The 18168-nt window shown below is 40.5% G+C and overlaps 1 protein-coding gene across 1 annotated transcript in view; it reads left to right on the top strand.

Annotated features, from left to right (window-relative positions):
• Positions 1-1036: 1036 nt before the first annotated feature.
• DDX10 (DEAD-box helicase 10) overlaps positions 1037-18168 on the top strand; it is a 192793-nt gene continuing 175661 nt past the window's right edge. The window contains exons 1-8 of the mRNA XM_035542787.2: positions 1037-1600; positions 9377-9437; positions 9643-9773; positions 11460-11618; positions 12049-12169; positions 13297-13486; positions 15678-15804; positions 17000-17162. Coding sequence (XP_035398680.1) covers positions 1394-1600; positions 9377-9437; positions 9643-9773; positions 11460-11618; positions 12049-12169; positions 13297-13486; positions 15678-15804; positions 17000-17162 — 1159 coding nt within the window. The 5' untranslated portion in view covers positions 1037-1393. The remainder of the gene's footprint in view (positions 1601-9376; positions 9438-9642; positions 9774-11459; positions 11619-12048; positions 12170-13296; positions 13487-15677; positions 15805-16999; positions 17163-18168) is intronic.

The following is an 18168-nucleotide window of genomic DNA, read 5'->3' as shown; positions in this document are numbered from 1 at the left end:
ACATTTGCAGGTTGATTAAATCTAGTTAATTTTACAGGTCTGTGCGTTGTAAAGAGCCCCCCTCCACTGCACAAAACTCATTTGCATTTTTTTGTAGTTTTCCCAGTGATGCTCTGCCAGCCATTTGCATGTTTCAAGCCTTTTAGCTATGGTCAGCGAGAGTAACTGCAACGATATTGTGAAGGGTCAAAAGAGGAGCTTAAATCCACCGTCTTAAACACAAGGCCTACCATATGCCAGCCCCTTGACCAATTGCTTTTTGATTTTTCCGAATTTGACGGATTTTTCTCTGCAGTGAGTAAACCAGTAACAGGCTTTATCACAGAACTCTTCCTCTTGTTCCCTCCATAGCACGGTACTGCACAGGACGTTTATGACAGCACTAAGCACATACTGCTTTCCAATTAAATTAAAAACATGATTCAAAGATCGATAGTCCAATTTCTTTAAGTGGTATATTCTTTATTGCAGCGCTAGATGCACGGGGGATCTCTCCACCTATCGTGCATACCTGAAGTGAAAAGCCATCCCAAATTTATACAGCAAAGTGATGAATATTTTATTAATGCCTATACATATTCATTATCTAACCCCGCCTACTCTCGCTTCTCATGCTAATTAGTTTTTTTGTGTCCTGCGTCTGCGCAGATCCTCTCATCAATTCTGGGCAGTGGTCGTCGGGTTGTGGGTGGTGGTCTCAGAGAGCAAGGCCATATGTCTTCCTCACAGTGTACTTTTCACCCTTGGTCAGGATTCTGCTGAGTGTGCTTTCTTCCTAACCGCAAGGACTGGTTTTTGCTAATTATTTCTTTATCTTGTGTTCCAATGTCCTGTTTGAGATATATTGTCCATACATCTGTTTCCTGTCCTATACATAATGGTCTGTTTGCATTTTATTCCTCCTTTATCTCAACTTCTCTAATCAAACAAAAACATTTTTTCTGTTTTTAATAGTCTCCATTACAGAGCATTTATTCTGCATGCCACACCATGCAGCAGTTTGCTTATATTACATGAGGTGCATGTCATTGGTCACAGTGCATGAAGTGCGCTTTTTCGGCTGTACTCCACGAAGCGCGTTTTTTATTTAACCCTTTGCAAGCCTTCCGCAGCAGCAGCTGCAGTACTACAAGCTTTTCACATCGACCGCACAGCAGGGACGGTGCCTTGGCCTAACTCCACGCCTGCGAGCCCTGCGCGGCCGGGCCCTGGTCTGGCCCGGAGCGACGGGGAAAGTCCAGACGCGCCGCACCGCGCCCCTGGCGGCCGAGCATGGCCGCGTTAGGCGGGGCCTGGCCGGGCACACCCCCGGCGGCGCGGCCGCTGACGCGCTCCGACGGCGACGGTCTCCCACCCGGCAGCTGTGCGCGGCCCACGCGGGACAGTGGGGAGCATGGGACGGGCTGCTGGTGCTGGTGGCGGCGGTGGGGATGGCGGTGGGGGGCCGGCGGTGCTGGACCCGGTGCGCAGCTTCGAGCGCTGGAAGAAGAAGTACACCCGGCGCACGAAGCGGCTGCGGCAGCAGCGCAAGGAGAGGGAGCGGCCCGAGTGGCAGGTGGAGAGGGAGGGCATCAGCCGCCTGGTGCAGCAATACCCGCAGGTACGGCACGGGCTGCAGGGCCGGGGGGCTTTGTCCTGACGGAGGGAAGGGATGCGAGCGGAGAGGGAGCTCCTGTGAGGAGGAGGAGGATGTATAGGGGGAGGGAGCACCCCCGTGGCCAGGGAGAGGGAGCTTTGTGTGGCTGTTGGTGTTAGGGCAGCGTGTGACAGTGCTCTGTGCAGGCAGAAGGACTCTTCACCTCCATGAGGCGCCTCCATTCCTCCCCCTAGGCAGTGGAGGAGAGGGTGGTAATGCAGTGCTGTGGGGTGGTCAGGGGTAGTAAGTGGTCCAGGGCACAGTGAGGAGGAGGAGGAGACTGAAGCAGATGGTGGGGATGGTTGTGAAGAGTGGCACGTGTCCCTTCTGACCAGGCAGCATGGATGCCTGGCTCTTGGAGATGAGACATATCTGTCTCCATAGAAGATGCTGCACAGGCAAACATCGCTTTTTCACATTAGTTATGATCAGGTCAGGAAACACGTAACTGAATATTTGTGCCAAGGCTGGCGGTGTTGGTATTGTCACCCTGATTCCCTTACGCTCCTCTGGGAGATGGCCATCTTTTAAGCCATGTAGCGGAAAATACTGTAATTATGGATAACGACTCAGGGCAGCAATACATGCCAAGCACACGTCCTGCCAACATTTGCTGAATTTGCAGCTGCCATCGGAGAGGAATGTGGCAGTTGTACTTGGCTATGCAGCACTCAGCATTGCTGTTAGTAGAGACATTTTGGTGGATATTATTTGACTGAGCAGAAGATAACGAGGGTAGATATGGAAGGAACATGTTTGTCACCATGCAGAGGTCGAGGTGGCTCCTTGGTTAAGATGCAGTTTCACATTGTCATTGGTTTTACCGTTTTGAAAGCAAACGGTATATTTCAAAAATGGTCAAACTACTGTTTTGAATCACAGATTATTTCTCAGGGAAAAAAATGGGCTTATTGCTTGTGCACTGTGTTGTTTTCATGGTAAAAAGTAAAGATGGTACCTATATAAATGATCAGTACATCTTGTGGATAAATTTTGAGTCTTGACTTGTTTCAGCAATATTTTTGTACTGACTGTAGAAGATTTAGGTGCTGAATAGTACTTGTATTGCTAGAAGCTTGTATTATTTCTGAGGGGGATGACCACTGTCAGGTATGTGCTCTTCGATGAGGAACGAAAAACCTCCTGTATTCAGTCAAGGTACCGCGGCACCTCAGCTTAGGCAGCTGGCTCTGCATGGTCTCCAGAAGGTGTGTGTGTGTTCAAGGGGGAAACGGTTAAAGCAGCTCAGCACAGGCCGGGTACAGTTTGCAGACTCTGCCCAGGCCCCTGAGTGGTGGCCTTGCTCTTTATATACCTAGCTGCGGTATTTCTACAATAGATTGCTTTTTTAATTTCTGTATATTCAAACAGGAGTTGATATGTGTAATGTGAAGTTAACTTTGCGTATCTTCAGGCCCTAATTGTTTCTACATACGACAATAGTTTGCTTTTACTTGGTAATGTCATACACAAATTAGGCTTCTGCATTACTTTTAGGGTACTATGGCAATATTTAGCTATTCTTTCTTCTCAACCTCTTGTTTTGGAGGTGCATCACTGGTCATTTAATACTCCAGGCAGCCAACTGCCATCAGTCTCATAAAGTAGCTTAGTTCAGTTGATAGTTTTTCCCCCTTTCCTCTTTTTTTCTCTAATGTAATAGATTGATATATGCAGAAGCTTAAGTAGTACGGTGCTCTTGTGTGCTGAAATTATATGCGTACAGCATGGGAGTCTTAAGAGGCAAGAACAGGATGACCAGAATCCTCAATAGGAGGAGATGCTGCCTTTTGGAGTGGATTACAGCCTCTTCATCATTGAGACGGAATGGCAAAATGTGACCTCCATTCATCTGTCATTTGCTTGTAGTTAAGCTTAATTATTGAGAAAGATGGTAATGAAAAAATGTAATTGTTTAGAAGGAGGTAGCAAGCAATGCTTGAATTAAAAGATTTCTCTTGAGCCTCAGAGGTGAAGTGGCTGAAGTCTTTTGATAACTGATCTGCTCTGGGAAGCTGACATATCTTTTTCTTGATGCTGCCTTCGCCTCTGTTTCTCCATGTACATACAGTGTCTGTTCCCCACATACAGTTTGCTACATGTAAGTTGTATGCATGTGTTTAAATCCCCTTGTATCCCTGTCTATTACATTACTTCTTAGGGGGAAGAAATGCTTTGCTATGTCATACCACTGTACTTTACAGGAATGCGTCCATGGCAGGTAGCAGGGTATGGCTGTGCTGCTCACAGACATAGGTAGGCAGAAGAAAGGTTTGAAAGGAACACACACAGTCAGTCAATGAAACTGTGTTTTTCAACAGTTTCCACCCCTCCATTCGATAGTGAGGTCAGTGTTCCTTTCTCACTCACATAAATTTTATTATTTTTTATTTTTTTATTATTTTTTTTACAGTAGGCTGTTCAGCTACTCCTAGACTTAAATATTTTTGTGTAATATTTAAATGCTGCCACTTCCCCCTGAAACACATTTTATACATTTGGTACTTGTGTTTAATTTCTAGTCATTTTACGTAGATTTCTTTATAATGGCCTTGTAGACATGTCTGTCAATTAATTCCACAAATATTTGAATTAATTTGCCGTACACATGGTTATGTGAACACATACGGATGCCAGGCTCTGTTACCGGAGTGTGTATCTGCCTGTGCATCTACTTCTGGGACATGGGTAGTCATTCTCTGTCACTCTTCGGAGCTGGGAGGAGCAGAGGCAAGGAGTGGGTGGTGGGAGGTTGTCTTGGGGTGTGTTTATAGAGGTTGCTGGCCTCAACTCCTCTGGGTCTATGCTGTTCTCTAGCTCCAGGAGTCTCCTCTTGGTGAACATATGGTGGGTGACTGCTTTGCTTCCTATCTTCAGACCTTCATGTCTCCTTTTCTGGTCCCTGACAAGGTTTTTCAATTGGTCTTCTTCATCTCTTCCTTAGTTCCCTGAATCTGGTTACAGCAAGAGTGGGGACTGAAGAAAGAAGGGCAATGTGCTTGGATCGTTAGGGGTCTCCAGTGAGTTCTGCAGGAGACAGATCCCTGCTTAGGGACTGCAGAATTAGAAAGCTCTTCAGGAAGCCCCTCTTTCTTCAGAGAGCACTGGCTGGGGTTCCTGGCACGTCAGCTATGGGTGGTTAGGTCTTACCATGCTTTAAGATGCTCTTGGATGGGGCATGGAATAGGGGCAGCAGCACTGCTGGACACAAGAATATTCACCTTGCCCTAGAGTATGTTGTCTGTAGCTCTTGGTTTGAGAACCACTTTGATGGATATTATAAGACAAAATTAAACAGAACTAAAGAGATAACCAAGATATTTTGTTACTGGATTTTTTTTTTCCTGTCATCTGTTGTCACCTGATGGAGAATGTTTGGCAGCATAGACAGAAAATGTGAAAATTTCAGTGGCCAAATCTTGGGACCATTATCTGTATAATGTGTTTGTAGGCGATCTGTTGTCTGTTGAACCAGTGAATTTGTTGCCTAACTGTATAAAGCTGTTGATGAATGTTATCTTCTCCGTTCAGTTGTGCTAATGAAAAGCCTTAACAGCCTAGTCAAGGTGCTGGGAAGATGCTTTGGTGAACTCTTTGTAGTCTGCTTTATGTCACATTAGTCAGGTTAGATCAGGCTACCATCTGAGGTATTTGAAATGAGCTGCATCTTCTCACCTGGGACAGATTAGAGGGAGCTCATGTGGACAGATTTCCAGCGGATTAAAGGAGGTAATAACTTCTGATAGGGAAATAAATGAAGTAGCTGAAGCTGGTGTTGTTTTCTACCAGTGCATGCAGTTATGGAAACAAAGCTCTATCAGCAGATCTGCCTCTTTAGCATCAATCCCTTTTACTCCTGCCATCCTGACTTTATTTGAAAATAAGCCAGTATCTTTGGAGTTTTAGGGTACTTCAGCTGATGATTCTTTGTAGGGCAGAGAAGTAACATGGGAGGCTTTGGTGATGTGGCCTTTCCTTACATCCTTGTGCTCACTCTTAGTATTTTTCTCACTTTTTCTCCTTGGAAGTCTTGAAAGAGCTTGACTTACGCATGCTATGACTTTTAAATTGACTTTTCGAAGTTTAAGGTAGAAAAGCAAAATAGTATTAGTCTCTGCTGTGATTAATACACCTGTTCTTTTTAACTCGACATGACGCAGTAATAAATTGTCTACTGAAATACTTCAAGCAGTTCTAATTATTTAAACAGTTTCACATTGTTATGGTAGTCTGTTCTGTGTCAAAACCTATTAAATTTATCCCTTTATTTGCACATAGCGGACTGCTTTAATTCTTCGTAGTGAAATAGTAAAACAGTGTTAGTAAAACAGTCTTTCCTCCTCTAGGCGTACTGCTTTCCAATGTGAACAATCTCTTGGTTGAAATTAAATTGAACCTCTGTACATCAGGGAGTTGTTATCCTTTAGCATGCAAAGTAACAAGACTGGGAATTAGCACAATATGCAATATTGCATGCCATACAATATCTGCACAATTATCAACTGAATTTGGGAAATATTGATTTGAAATCCAATTTGTGACAGTCAGACTTTTTAAAATAGTGATTTCAGAGAGGAGTTCTTTCCCTGTCCCAGAAATGTACTAGCTTAAAGTATGTGCTTCTCGGAGCACAAGTTTAATAATTCACCTTGGAGATTCCTGAGTAATGTTTGGTAAAGGTTTAATTGCTCTGCTAGGACGCAGTGAAAGTTTGAAATCTGTCTTGCAAGAGCTTTGTCTTGGAACGTGTCAAAAAGGGGTTTTAATAAAGGTGTTACTCCCTTTTATCTCAAGACCAAATTCGTACATTAAATTACTTCCTTGTTGCTACTAAAGAGTTCTCAGCTGAAGAGAGCAGTGTTGTGATCTGGATGCTTTAAAAAGGCATAGATCCTCAGAGAAATACAGGTCACAGTTTTCTGTAATAGGCAGGGCTGGCAGAAAGTTTGGTATTTCAAGCCTGATTTGACAGCTCAGAAACTCTTCATTTGAGGCTTTCTCGAGAAGTGCTGTCACAAGTTGTCTTAAATGTCTGAGGACCATGTTGGTTGGCTCCTTTGTTGGGAGGTTTCTGCTCCGCAGCCCGTTAGAGGTAAGCGGTGCCCATTAGGAATGCATGAGCTGAGGGAGCTCCGAGGTTGCCATCTGGAAATCTCAGTCTGTGGCTGCTAGTCAGTATGCATTCAGAGCTGTCATCTGCCTTTCTGTTAGTCTGCTCGGGCTTTATAGATACAGTAGTCTCTTTATTTTGTACTTTTGGTTGTTCTTTTCTCTTCTCTCTCTGACTTCTGTGCTGTCTTACTGCTATTGATTGTTAACTTTGCTAGGAGAAGCCGTTGGCATCTTTTGATGATATGCTATTGACTAGAGAAGACTTGAAAGTACTACGTTTTTCTTAAGATCTCTACTTGACATCTCAACGTTTTTGTAAATTGTTCAGCCAACTTGTGGAATCAAACGCATACTCTTGGTGTGTGTGTGTATAAAGTTAACACCTCACAATGTGCTCTAGAGGTGGATGTATACAGAGAAGTAAATTAGTAGGTGTCAGGACACTGAGCTACTTCTTTAATATGTTTTGTACCCTGCAGGACAGTTGAAGAAAATCAAGTACACCAAGTGTTAGAGGTTGCTGAACCTGGTGAGCTTCAGGACCCAGGGGTTTCCTCCTGTCCCAGTCAGGCAGGTGTAAGGCTGCTGCAGTGCTGGGTCCTGAGGTGCAGCCTGCAGTGAGGGTGAGTGTATATTCCTGGGGGTGAGTGTGTGCACACGTGGTCAGCCACCGATGAACACAGAGGGCAGTGCTTCTGCCAGCACCCTTGTAAGAGACACATGAATACACTCAGTACCTGCACACACCTGAACAACACGGAGGGCAGGTAATGTTCCTCTCCTGCTGGTCAGGATTAACATTTATTTGTGAAATATATGCGCACACATAGAAAATAGGCAGTATCTGGCATCAGCTGCTCAGTCTGTCCAAGAGCTGTCCTTAGCCCCTGGTTTCCCCTGGTGCTGGCACCTGGACCCTCAGGCTTCTGAAGTTTGTGGTCGTGCTCCAGTTGTGGCACTCGACTCTCTTGCTGCTGCTGGCTGCTCTGGCTTGACGTCTGCTGGTGGTCTCAAGTGTGGGCTCAGAACAGAGCATGTACCCATACAGGGGATGGTTAGAAGGAAAGTAAGAGTAATTATTGGTAAATAATAATTATTACGTAACGATATATAGTAAGATCCTAGGAGAGGCTGTGGTAATCAGGTGCAGGGCTCAGTCAGACGAGCATACTGACCAGCCCTGTTTATATCCAGTTCCCTCTATTTCCTCACACTTGTTCTTCCCCAGTCCACCTTGATCCCTCACTTTCTTTGTCTTTGATTCTTCTCCTAAACATCCTATAATGCCATTGACATTCCTACAGTGGACTTGAAAACAAGTCATAAGAGGTTGTACAAAGTCCCCATTTTTACCAAAATCTTAATGCTAGTGCTGTAGAGTCAAAATGGAAAAATGTGGTGTGGGGATGTGTCTGTTACCTAGAACAGGACGTTGCACCTCTCCTAGTTGAACTTCATGGATTCCTGTCAGCCCAATTCTCTAGCCTGGCCAGGTCCCTCCGGATGGCAGCATGCCCCTCTGGTGTACCAGGCATTCCTCCCAGCTTTGTCGCATCTGCAAACCTGCTGAGGGCATGCTCTGTCCCCTCGGCCAGATCATCAATGAAGATTTTAAACAGGACTCGACCTGGTATTGCCTCCTGAGGTACTCTACTAGTTAATGGCCTCTAAGTAGGCTTTGCGCTTGGCTGTTCAGCCAGTTTTCAGTCCGCTGCACTGACTGTTCATCCAGCTCATATTGCAGCTTCTCTGTGAGAAGACAGTATTGAAAGTCTTCCCGAAGTTTGGGTAGGCAATATCCACTGCTCTCCCCTCATCTACCAGGCCAGTCATTTCACACATAAGGTTATCGTGACTTCCCATTTCTGAATCCATTCTAGGAGCACCGGATACGCAGCAGCAGTATAGAGATGAAAAACTTTGTAAACCCATCATTATAGCATCATTCACAACAGATTTAAGCCTTTTTTAATAAGACTTCTCTGTTTGGCCTAGAGTTGTGTGTTTTTTCCACCTAAATTAAATTAATTTGTCATTTGTATATACAGTTAGAAAGTTGAACTTTAAAGAACTTAAATAAGGATCGTACTAAAATAAAATTAATATAATAGTGAAAACATTCTTATGAACTGTGAAAAAATGTTCTTAGAATCACTAAGGGTTTTTTGTGATGCAAGTGTACAAGCTGATTGAGCTAAAGGGAAAAACAATAGTAAATATGAATTCCTTTTGCTTTAGGTTTGCCTTGCTTGCAGTTTAGACAGAGATGACTTGTCAGTAAGAGTTGTATGGGGGGGACAGGAGGGCAGTGGTGGGTGCTGTCTTGGTGCCATCAGCTGTGAGTGGTACTGTACTGTTGGCCAGGTACAGACCAGGCTGGAGACATTTACCTGGGATGTCTGATCTCATACAGCAGCTGGAAGAGACTCCATCTTCTCTTTTGCAGAGATATGGGAGCTCCTGGAGTTCCTTTTTATGGCATGTGACTGTCATTACTCCATTTGCTGTAGCCTGCAAAAACAAATTGCACCTCTGGATTTTTCCTGGGAAAATTAACAGCGACTTAAAGGTTATTTAATTTCTCTATTACGTTTGATTTTAGCACTGATTAAACTTAATTTGTTTCAGATAAATGCAAATGAAATTGAAAGATTTTCAGATTTTCCGTTGTCAAAGAAAACTCTAAAAGGTGAGTATAAATAAAGTTTAATTTGGAAAGTAATTACATTAGAAATGAATGTATTATTTATTTGCATATAAATAATCTTTTGTCTTAAACTAAGTTTTACATGAGTGTTGCTATGTGCAGTGTTTTCTAAATGGAAAAATACAGCTCTGGGCAAAGAAAAATAAATATATATATTTTTTTTCCCTTTCCGCACCCCAAATACTAGGACTGCAGGAAGCTCAGTACCGCATGGTAACTGAGATACAGAGGCAAACCATAGGTTTGGCTTTACAAGGTAAAGACGTACTTGGAGCTGCAAAGACTGGATCAGGCAAAACCTTGGCTTTTATTGTCCCGGTAAGTAATTTACATCATTTGCCCTTAAGCCTGGGAAGTTACCTGGGAAGTAGGGGATGTTAAGCAGTTTAGGTTAATAGATCCTTGGAGGAAGGGTGTAATTCAAGTGGTCTAGTTGTTCCTAGAAAGCCAAGACAGTCATTTAAGTAAGCTGCTTGAAGTTCTGGAAGAAGTATATTATTGTCCCTTGGAGTATTCTGGTGCTTAGAAATCTCATTTTGATCCTTACATCAGTAGGCCCTCTGTGATTTAGGAAGTGCTTTGTTTTTCTCTCAGGAATGTGTTTTTTTCCTGTACAAATCTAGTCTGATTCTTTTAAAATTTGAAAGCTAAATCTATGGAATAGAAACCATAGAAATTTCAGCATTCTTCTTTTTTAGATGTGTGATTTTAAAATTAAAAGAATGAAATAATATGAACTTTCGGACCTTTTATAGCTAACTGAAACCTAGAGGTAATAGGCTTCCTTTTCTTGGTTGTCTGTTTTGAACACCTTAGAAATCGCTTCCAGGTCCAAGCAGGAAAAGAGGATGAAAACTCCCGTTGTGAATAATATGTTTGACTGTTTTCCTCTAAACATTATGCTCTACATTTGATTGCTTTAGATTGAAAATATAATTGAGAATCTTGTTTGTTTAAAGTGCACATATAAATGGATACAAAATCCATCATGTTACGATTGGATAAAGGGAAAAAGAAATGTAGTTTTGATTATGGAGTTGGTTTTTTTTTTTTTTTGGTTTACACATTACTTGTGTTTTTGCAAACATAAATTACTTTGGAGCCGTTCTGTCAGTAACTGTGGTAACAGTCGTGTTTTGAATACCCACTCTAGTTGAGAAGACATGCTTTATGCTGATTATTTTTGTTAGTAAAGAATAGGAAAAAATGTAGGTGGTAGGTGTCTTCGAAAGATAGTCTTGTGGATTTGAGAAACAAAACAGAAGTGAGATTGCAGAATTAGTTGACCTAGGAGCAGAAGTGCTTTTTTTTTTTTTTTTTTTCAAACCTTATTTTAAAACAGTTTTAGGGAAAACAAGTGATAAGGGAGGAGCTGGGCAGATGAAGAGTGAAATATTAAGGGCTGTTTAGTACCCTCATAAATTTTCTTTCCAAAAATGCCTCAGTTATTTATACCTATGAAGTCTTTGTATTAATATTAGCTAAGGCTGTATTTCTGCAGTATAAATTCATAAGAGGAAGAATAATCCTGGACTGAGATTTATGATAACGTTAGGTGGAATGCTCCTATATAGCATGTGTGTATGGTACTCCTGAGGGTCTAAAATCAAAGCCGCGCTAATTGACTTTTTTCTAGTTGGTCAATCTGTTTCTGGTTCCCTTAAAACCAGGGAAATTTCTTGTCTGTTTGTACGTCTGATTTCCATTTTTGTATAAATTACTAAGGCTTAATTTCTAGAATCAAACAGAGGAAGATTAATTGTCCAGTAAAATGTTTATGGTTTACTACCCATTACTGCTTGTTGTAGATCGGTACTGGGGAACTTTGCTTCAACAAGTATCAGTAACATCAGTTAGAATTCATGCGTAATCAAACCGTATGAAATGTGTACTCATGTTTCGACATTATTTGAATTAGTATTACGTCATCTTTTCTATGACACTTTTTGTTATGTATTTTCCTTTGAAGATTTATATAATGAGAATATGGTAACTTTTTTTCAGGCTTTGGAACTCCTGTATCGCCTTCAGTGGACATCAGCGGATGGATTGGGAGTTTTGATAATATCGCCTACCCGGGAACTGGCATTTCAAACTTTTAAGGTTCTGCGTAAAGTGGGAAAGAATCACGACTTCTCAGCTGGCCTAATCATTGGAGGAAAGGTGTGTCCTCTGCTGGAGCCTGCAGTATGGGAGCATGGATGAGTGCTGTAATAAGCGCTAGTTTAGGAAGGAAACCCTGAAAAGGGGAAGTCAGAGAAGATATTAGTTAATGGGAACCCATCAGCAACCCACTCATTTGCCTGTCTGTGTACTCTGTCTTTTAAAGCTTTTGCATATTTGCCATCTTTACAGGTGATGTGACTGGATGGAGCTTCCTACCAACCCTTCCTGTCCTGTTAAACTAGATTGCTCTGAAATATATTTGCTCAAGCCACAAGTGTGAGCATGCTGATAAGATGTGGTATATGTGTAGAAAGAGGAAAGGCTTGATTCTTTCAAAAAGCTATCAAAAGGTTAAGGAGGGCTGAGATCTCTAGCACTGGGCTTCTAGTGCGAACAGCTAGAGCTCAGCTGGTTTAACTTATTTCAGGATCTGAAAGAAGAGTCTGAGAGAATCCACCACATAAATATGCTGATTTGTACTCCAGGACGGCTTCTACAGCACATGGATGAAACTTCGTATTTCTATGCATCTGATCTGCAAATGTTGAGTAAGTTTTTAAGTACTCGAAAGTACTTAATATTATAAATAAAAAATAAAATATTTTTAGTAGTTCATAACTGTGGAGCACTTCCTTTGTTAAAAAGTTTGACTATTCTAGTATGTAGATGAAAGGGCGTTTAAGTTTGTATATGTACAAATTAAAATAGAAAACAACAAAACCCCTTTCTTGTGTCTACTTTCTCTCAAAACAATTACTGAGTGTGCCTTCTTTAAGATGATAAAGACAAGTAGGCAAGTTAAGTAAGGAAATAAAACCCACATGTGGTATGCCATATTATCCTTTAGGTATGTATTAGCTAAAAGCTGGCCTTTTCTGCCTATAGCTCTCTTGTTTTTCCTGATATGATAATTAATTGTATGGAATATTCATTACAGTGTATGTATTTCATGCCCGTTGTAGAAGACATTTCTTTTTGAATTTTAAGCCAGATTACTTCTCCCTTCATTGCTTCTTTTTATCCTCACAACCTGAATACAAATCTCAGTTTAATGGAAGGGTTTGCCTTCCTCTAAGAACTGTGCATAATTTTTAGCATAGCTTGAGGAACTTAGAAGCAATTAACAAACTAATGAAGCTGATAAAGTGCAAAATTAAGCTCTCTATACTGAGTACAATTCATGGCAGTTAGACAAGAATTGCATTAAATACATGCCCTTTTCTTAAGGTTTTGTCTCTGTGCTACTCTGTTCATTCTCTATGTTTGAATGGCAAATTGAGCTTACGTGCTGGGGAGTCTGTTTTGCTCTGTCAAGAGTAGTACAGCACTGTTTTATATTCCGTGCTTTTGTTTCTGCAATAGGACAGGGAGTTTGTAATTTGAATTCTGTCTGCAAACTGCTGAACAGATTACTTGAAATGCGGATCTTCCAATGGTTCAGCACGTGGAATGGAGGGCTAGAGTGTATAAATATTGTTTCAAGGTCTGAGAGAATCTGTATAGGAAATGCTGTGACTTTATTGCAGTTTTTAAAAACATTTTTGGAATACAAGTATATATAAACCAAATCCTGTCATATATGGTAATTAATCTCTGCAGTGTAAGTAGGCATGGATTTAAAGTCTTTAACAGAGTAAAGCTAAAACTAGTTTCTCTCAAATCTTTTTCAATTCAGTTCTTGATGAAGCTGACAGAATTCTAGATATGGGGTTTGCTGATACAATGAATGCAATCATAGAAAATCTGCCTAAGAAACGCCAGACCTTGCTTTTTTCTGCAACACAAACAAAGTCAGTGAAGGATCTTGCGCGGCTGAGTCTGAAAGATCCAGAATATGTTTGGGTTCATGAGAAAGCCAAATTCAGGTATGTTGGGATATTTTGGGGGGGGAAATGGGGGAGGAGGAGGAGGAGGAGCAGGGGGTGCTTAAACAGATGGTGATCATACTTAACTGCTTATCTGTCAGTTTCCTGAATCAGAAGTCGTGTGTCTTTTTCCTTCTGTCATTGTCGGATCCTGTTGTGTGCTATCCTGAAAACAAGGAATTTCTAGGGAAGATGGTACTAGTTCTGATTGTTTCATTACAGGAGACTGAACCAGTACTTTGCTTGTGGTTCCCCAGGCAGTTTCTCTGACTGGAAGTTTTTTTTCCTTGGGAATAAGCTCCAGAGTGGGCTACAGCGTCTATGGAGCAGTGTCCTGGCCATGGCAGGAGTCACTTCTGAATTGCTACTTTTTTTTTTTTGGCTTCCTTTCCTTCTGTGTGTGCATACTTACTGTGCAGGACCAGCAGATTTATTGCACAAATACAGTTCATCCATGTGTTGTTGATGAATCTGGCATTCCAAGAAAATGGAATCCCTTCTGGGATTGTGCAGAATGAGAGTCTTGTGTGTGTGTGTGATATTAGGTGTGCAAAAGAAAGCATTTGGCATTTGTCTGTGTTGCAGCAAGACTTGTGGCTTCCAGATATGCTGGGCTTATTGTGCACGTTCAGGATTCCAGCCCTGTGCACACAAAGTAAATTTGTCCTGCTGTATAGTTTGGATCAGAATGGGAGACCCATCCCAGAGATGATGAATGTGTCACTAAATGATAAACCATGCATGTTGGTTTCTGGCACGTAGGCTTTGAAAGGAAAAAAAAAAGTGAAGAATGCAATTTAAAATTTTTCGTTTCTGGAGACTGTCAGATATCTCAGTGCCAAATGGCTTATGAACATGCATGACTTTTTTCTCCTGTTTTATGGAGTATGTAAATATTTTCATATGTAAGATGAAGGTGGAGAAAGGTGAAGCACACTGATAAAAATGTCTCACCCAAGAACAAATGAGAAATCATCTGCAAAACAAACAGCAGAATGAGGTTGAATCCTGAGGTAGTGTTTTAACTATTTGGCTAGATTCTGCTGTAAATGTCTTTTGAAAGTACTATTTTTTTTTTTAATTGGTATCCTAATTAAATATGACTCCTAGAAAAAAAAAGTGGATATTTCATCAGAAGAGGGTGTATGAGCTTAATATGTGGGCTTCAGTTTGAGGACTGTTTCACAAATTTTTTATTTTTTTTTTGAAGCCTATTTTAAGTACTTTTGAGTTTGGGGAAGTAGAGTTAGGTAATAAATTGAATTAAAAAAAAGGAACATTTTCAATTGTTTTAGAATTTACATCCTTAGCATACAGTATACTGTTGTGTTGTGGGAACAGTTTCCTCTGAAAGACTTACAAGACAAAAAGTACTGTGGCATAATTCAAACTGAATAGCAGAATAAAATCTGGAGCAGTGTCTTGTAATTTCATCCTCCTAAGTGGCACCTCTAATAAAATAAAAAGATTTTAAATACCCTTGGTCTGTCTTGGGTGAAGCAGAGGGACTGTGAGATGAGCATTTAGATGTATTTCAAGGGCAGTAATGCCAAATAACGGTTTTTAAATTTTATTTTATGTTTTTTAATCTTACAAATAATGGCGAGGTGAGTTAAGATGACAATTCAGAGCTTTACAAAGTCACTTTGCATGTCAGGGTGTAATCAGTGAAAATACATCAATGCTTTTTTTGTGTGCATGATTAGACTGTGCGTTGACATTGCCTTAAGCACAAATGATGCTTTAATAGCACTGATAGACAAAAATTGCATTTTAAGTCAAGGCAATTTGAATGTCGCTGCTTAGACATGGAAAGAGTTAGGCTTACTGCTACTAAAAGAGTGTAAGGTAAATGAAATGAAGTCATGTCAAAAGTCGCCCCCTGCCCCTCCTCTCCCCCCTGACGTTTAGTAAGGAAATTGATTCATCTTTCAACAGTATGTTTCTCGTGGAGCTGCAAGACTTGTACCTCAAAGTGGGAGAACTTTCTCAACTGACTCTTTTTCCCCCCTTTTTATGGACGTTTGACACTCAATTAAAAAGAATGGACAGGGAGCTCTCTAGATATTATATACCCATTTTTTCTCTTTTTCCTTCCTTTTTTTTTTGGTCATTTTTAAGTCATGGGAACTATGGTACCTAATTCTTTCTTTCTTTCTTTTCTTTTTCTTTTCCGTTTTTATATTATAAGTACCCCAGCAACTCTGGATCAGAACTATGTTGTTTGTGAGCTTCAACAAAAAGTAAACATGTTATACTCTTTCCTGAGAAGTCACTTGAAAAAGAAGACCATTGTGTTTTTTGCAAGCTGTAAAGAGGTATGTCTATCCTTTTTTTTTTTTTTTTTCCCTCCCCTTGTAACACGTTAAAACTGTATGAAAACTTAAGACATTCATGTTGGTATGAAGGCACCAGAGGTGACATTCTGGGCTAGTTTGCAACAGGAAATTGTGGAGGAGCTAAACATTGCCTACACTTAACAGGAGTGTCATGCAGGCAGGGCCTGGCTGTCAGCAAGCTCAGAGCAGGAAGGTCCTGGAGACCTCAGGGTGTTCAGTGACTTCTGTGCTCAAATAAACCAATCCTCCCCTAAAAGTTGTCTCGCTAAGGGCTATCAATTGCAGTTTTGCTGGGTGAGGCAGTTCGTTGGGTTACAGAATGTTTAATAGATGTACTTGCTTTCTTTAAAAGCTTTAAAAAATGGCTATATAAGAAATTATATCTGTAAAATAGTGCAGGGAAGGGTTTTTCTTATGTTTATAAAGGAAGTAATCCTTCAGTTATATACTGGCCTAGTACTATTCTGTTTAAGTTCCGTGTTTGGATGGCATAAGTATTTATTCTTATAACTTCTGCATGTATCAAATATTTTACTGTGTATATTCAACATACAGTTATATGGTAAATATTACAGTTCATTCACTTATGCACAAGGTTACAGCATTTTTGTTCTGCAGTTGGCTACTGAGGACAGTGAGGTTGTGGGCTTATTTGGACACAAGTCCTCTGAGCTGCAGCTGTTACTGCAATATACATAGTTTCTGTAACTTCTTAAAAATTATTAGATATGTCTACTATAAGCTACATCATGGTACTGTGTATGATAGTAAACAGATTGTATAGAAGAAGCTGTTGAAGCTTGAAGTAGACTGTATAGACTGCTTTGAGTGCAAGCATAAGATGTTTTACTCCTCCAGTGTTATCTAAAAGCAGTGCTTCTGATGGACTTTTGATACTTCGGTTCATTGTGTACAGCTTTACTAATCATGTCCTAAATCATTCTTGCTGGTTTGTATTAGGAAATGCCATCAAAAGGCATACTAGGCTTTTGTCTCTGTTCATTTCCTATTATAGTACCTGGGTGCGTGATAAAGTCTCAGAAATCCATGTCAGATCTTTGATGTGGAAAAATGTGTATTTTACTTAAAGTGCTAAGTCTGTTGTGATTTACTGGATGTAATTTTTACTGTTCAATGTTAAATCTTCTTTCTTTTTTCCTGATCTGTTGGATAGGTCCAGTATTTATTCAGAGTGTTCTGTAAGCTTCAACCTGGTCTTCCTGTACTAGCACTGCATGGCAAACAGCAACAGTTCAAGAGAATGGAAGTCTACACTTGTTTTGTTCGGAAGAAGGCAGCAGTACTTTTTGCTACAGATATTGCAGCTCGTGGCCTGGGTATGTACCCACAAAAGCTGTAATTATTCACAAAGTTATGATTTAATCCTATTAAGACTTTTTTCAATGACAGTATGCTCTGAAGACCAACCTGATCTGTAAGAAATGACCCTGTAGTTTGCTTAAGAGCTCATTAAGGTATTTCAGAAGAGATATGCTTCTTAATTAGTTCTGCTGTTTCTTTAATAGAGAAGCCAACTTCATTTGTGCTTTTTTGTTCTAGAAAGACCTAAATTGTTACTAGTCTTGTAATGTTTAATACTAAAATGGCCAGTGAAAGCTATCTTTTTTTTTCCCACTGTGTAGACAATCTAGTTTTCCCAGCCACGTTATGTGACAAATAACCAGAATGAGGAAAAAATGGAAATAGGGATGTATTGGCTTACTACATGCCTTAAGGCAAGATGGAAGCAGGTTTAAGTATTTCTGATATTTCTGTATCCTGTGGGTTATTCCAAAGGATATGGAAAATTACTGACCTGCCAGGATGTAGAGATGAAAACCTGAATAAATTTTACTGTTTGAATTACGCAGAGCACTATAAGCACTCTGTTATTAAAGAGGCAGAATATTAGATAAAAAGGAAAAGCATGAATATTTTATAGGGTCTGTTTTGGCTTGTGTTTCTTTCCATTGGTCATTACTTGCTAAATTATGATTTCATTCTTTATATTTTCTGTAGATACTTCAAACCTTTTTTTTTTTTTTTTTTGAAAACTTTAATTATGACGACCTGTTTTAGGAATCTGCTTGTTCTTTTAGGTAGCAAACTTTCATTGTCCAAAATACAAGGTTTTGTCGGTATGTTTTAAGAGGAAGGTGCTCAAAAAATGGAAAAGAGAAGTGCAAATGGCTTATCATACCTTCTACTCTGTGGATGTCTCACTAGTGAGGAACTAACGTGGTTGTGTGTTTAGGTTGAGAGTGTAGGTATACCTGTGCAGTATGGCGTAACTACAGACGTGCCAGGAAGTGACTCTAACTTTCTACAATGCAAAGCATGCTG

This window comes from Cygnus atratus, chromosome 1, assembly GCF_013377495.2.
Source record: "Cygnus atratus isolate AKBS03 ecotype Queensland, Australia chromosome 1, CAtr_DNAZoo_HiC_assembly, whole genome shotgun sequence".
In the NCBI taxonomy this organism is placed as follows: Eukaryota; Metazoa; Chordata; class Aves; order Anseriformes; family Anatidae; genus Cygnus; species Cygnus atratus.
This window is presented reverse-complemented; position numbering and strand designations above follow the sequence as displayed.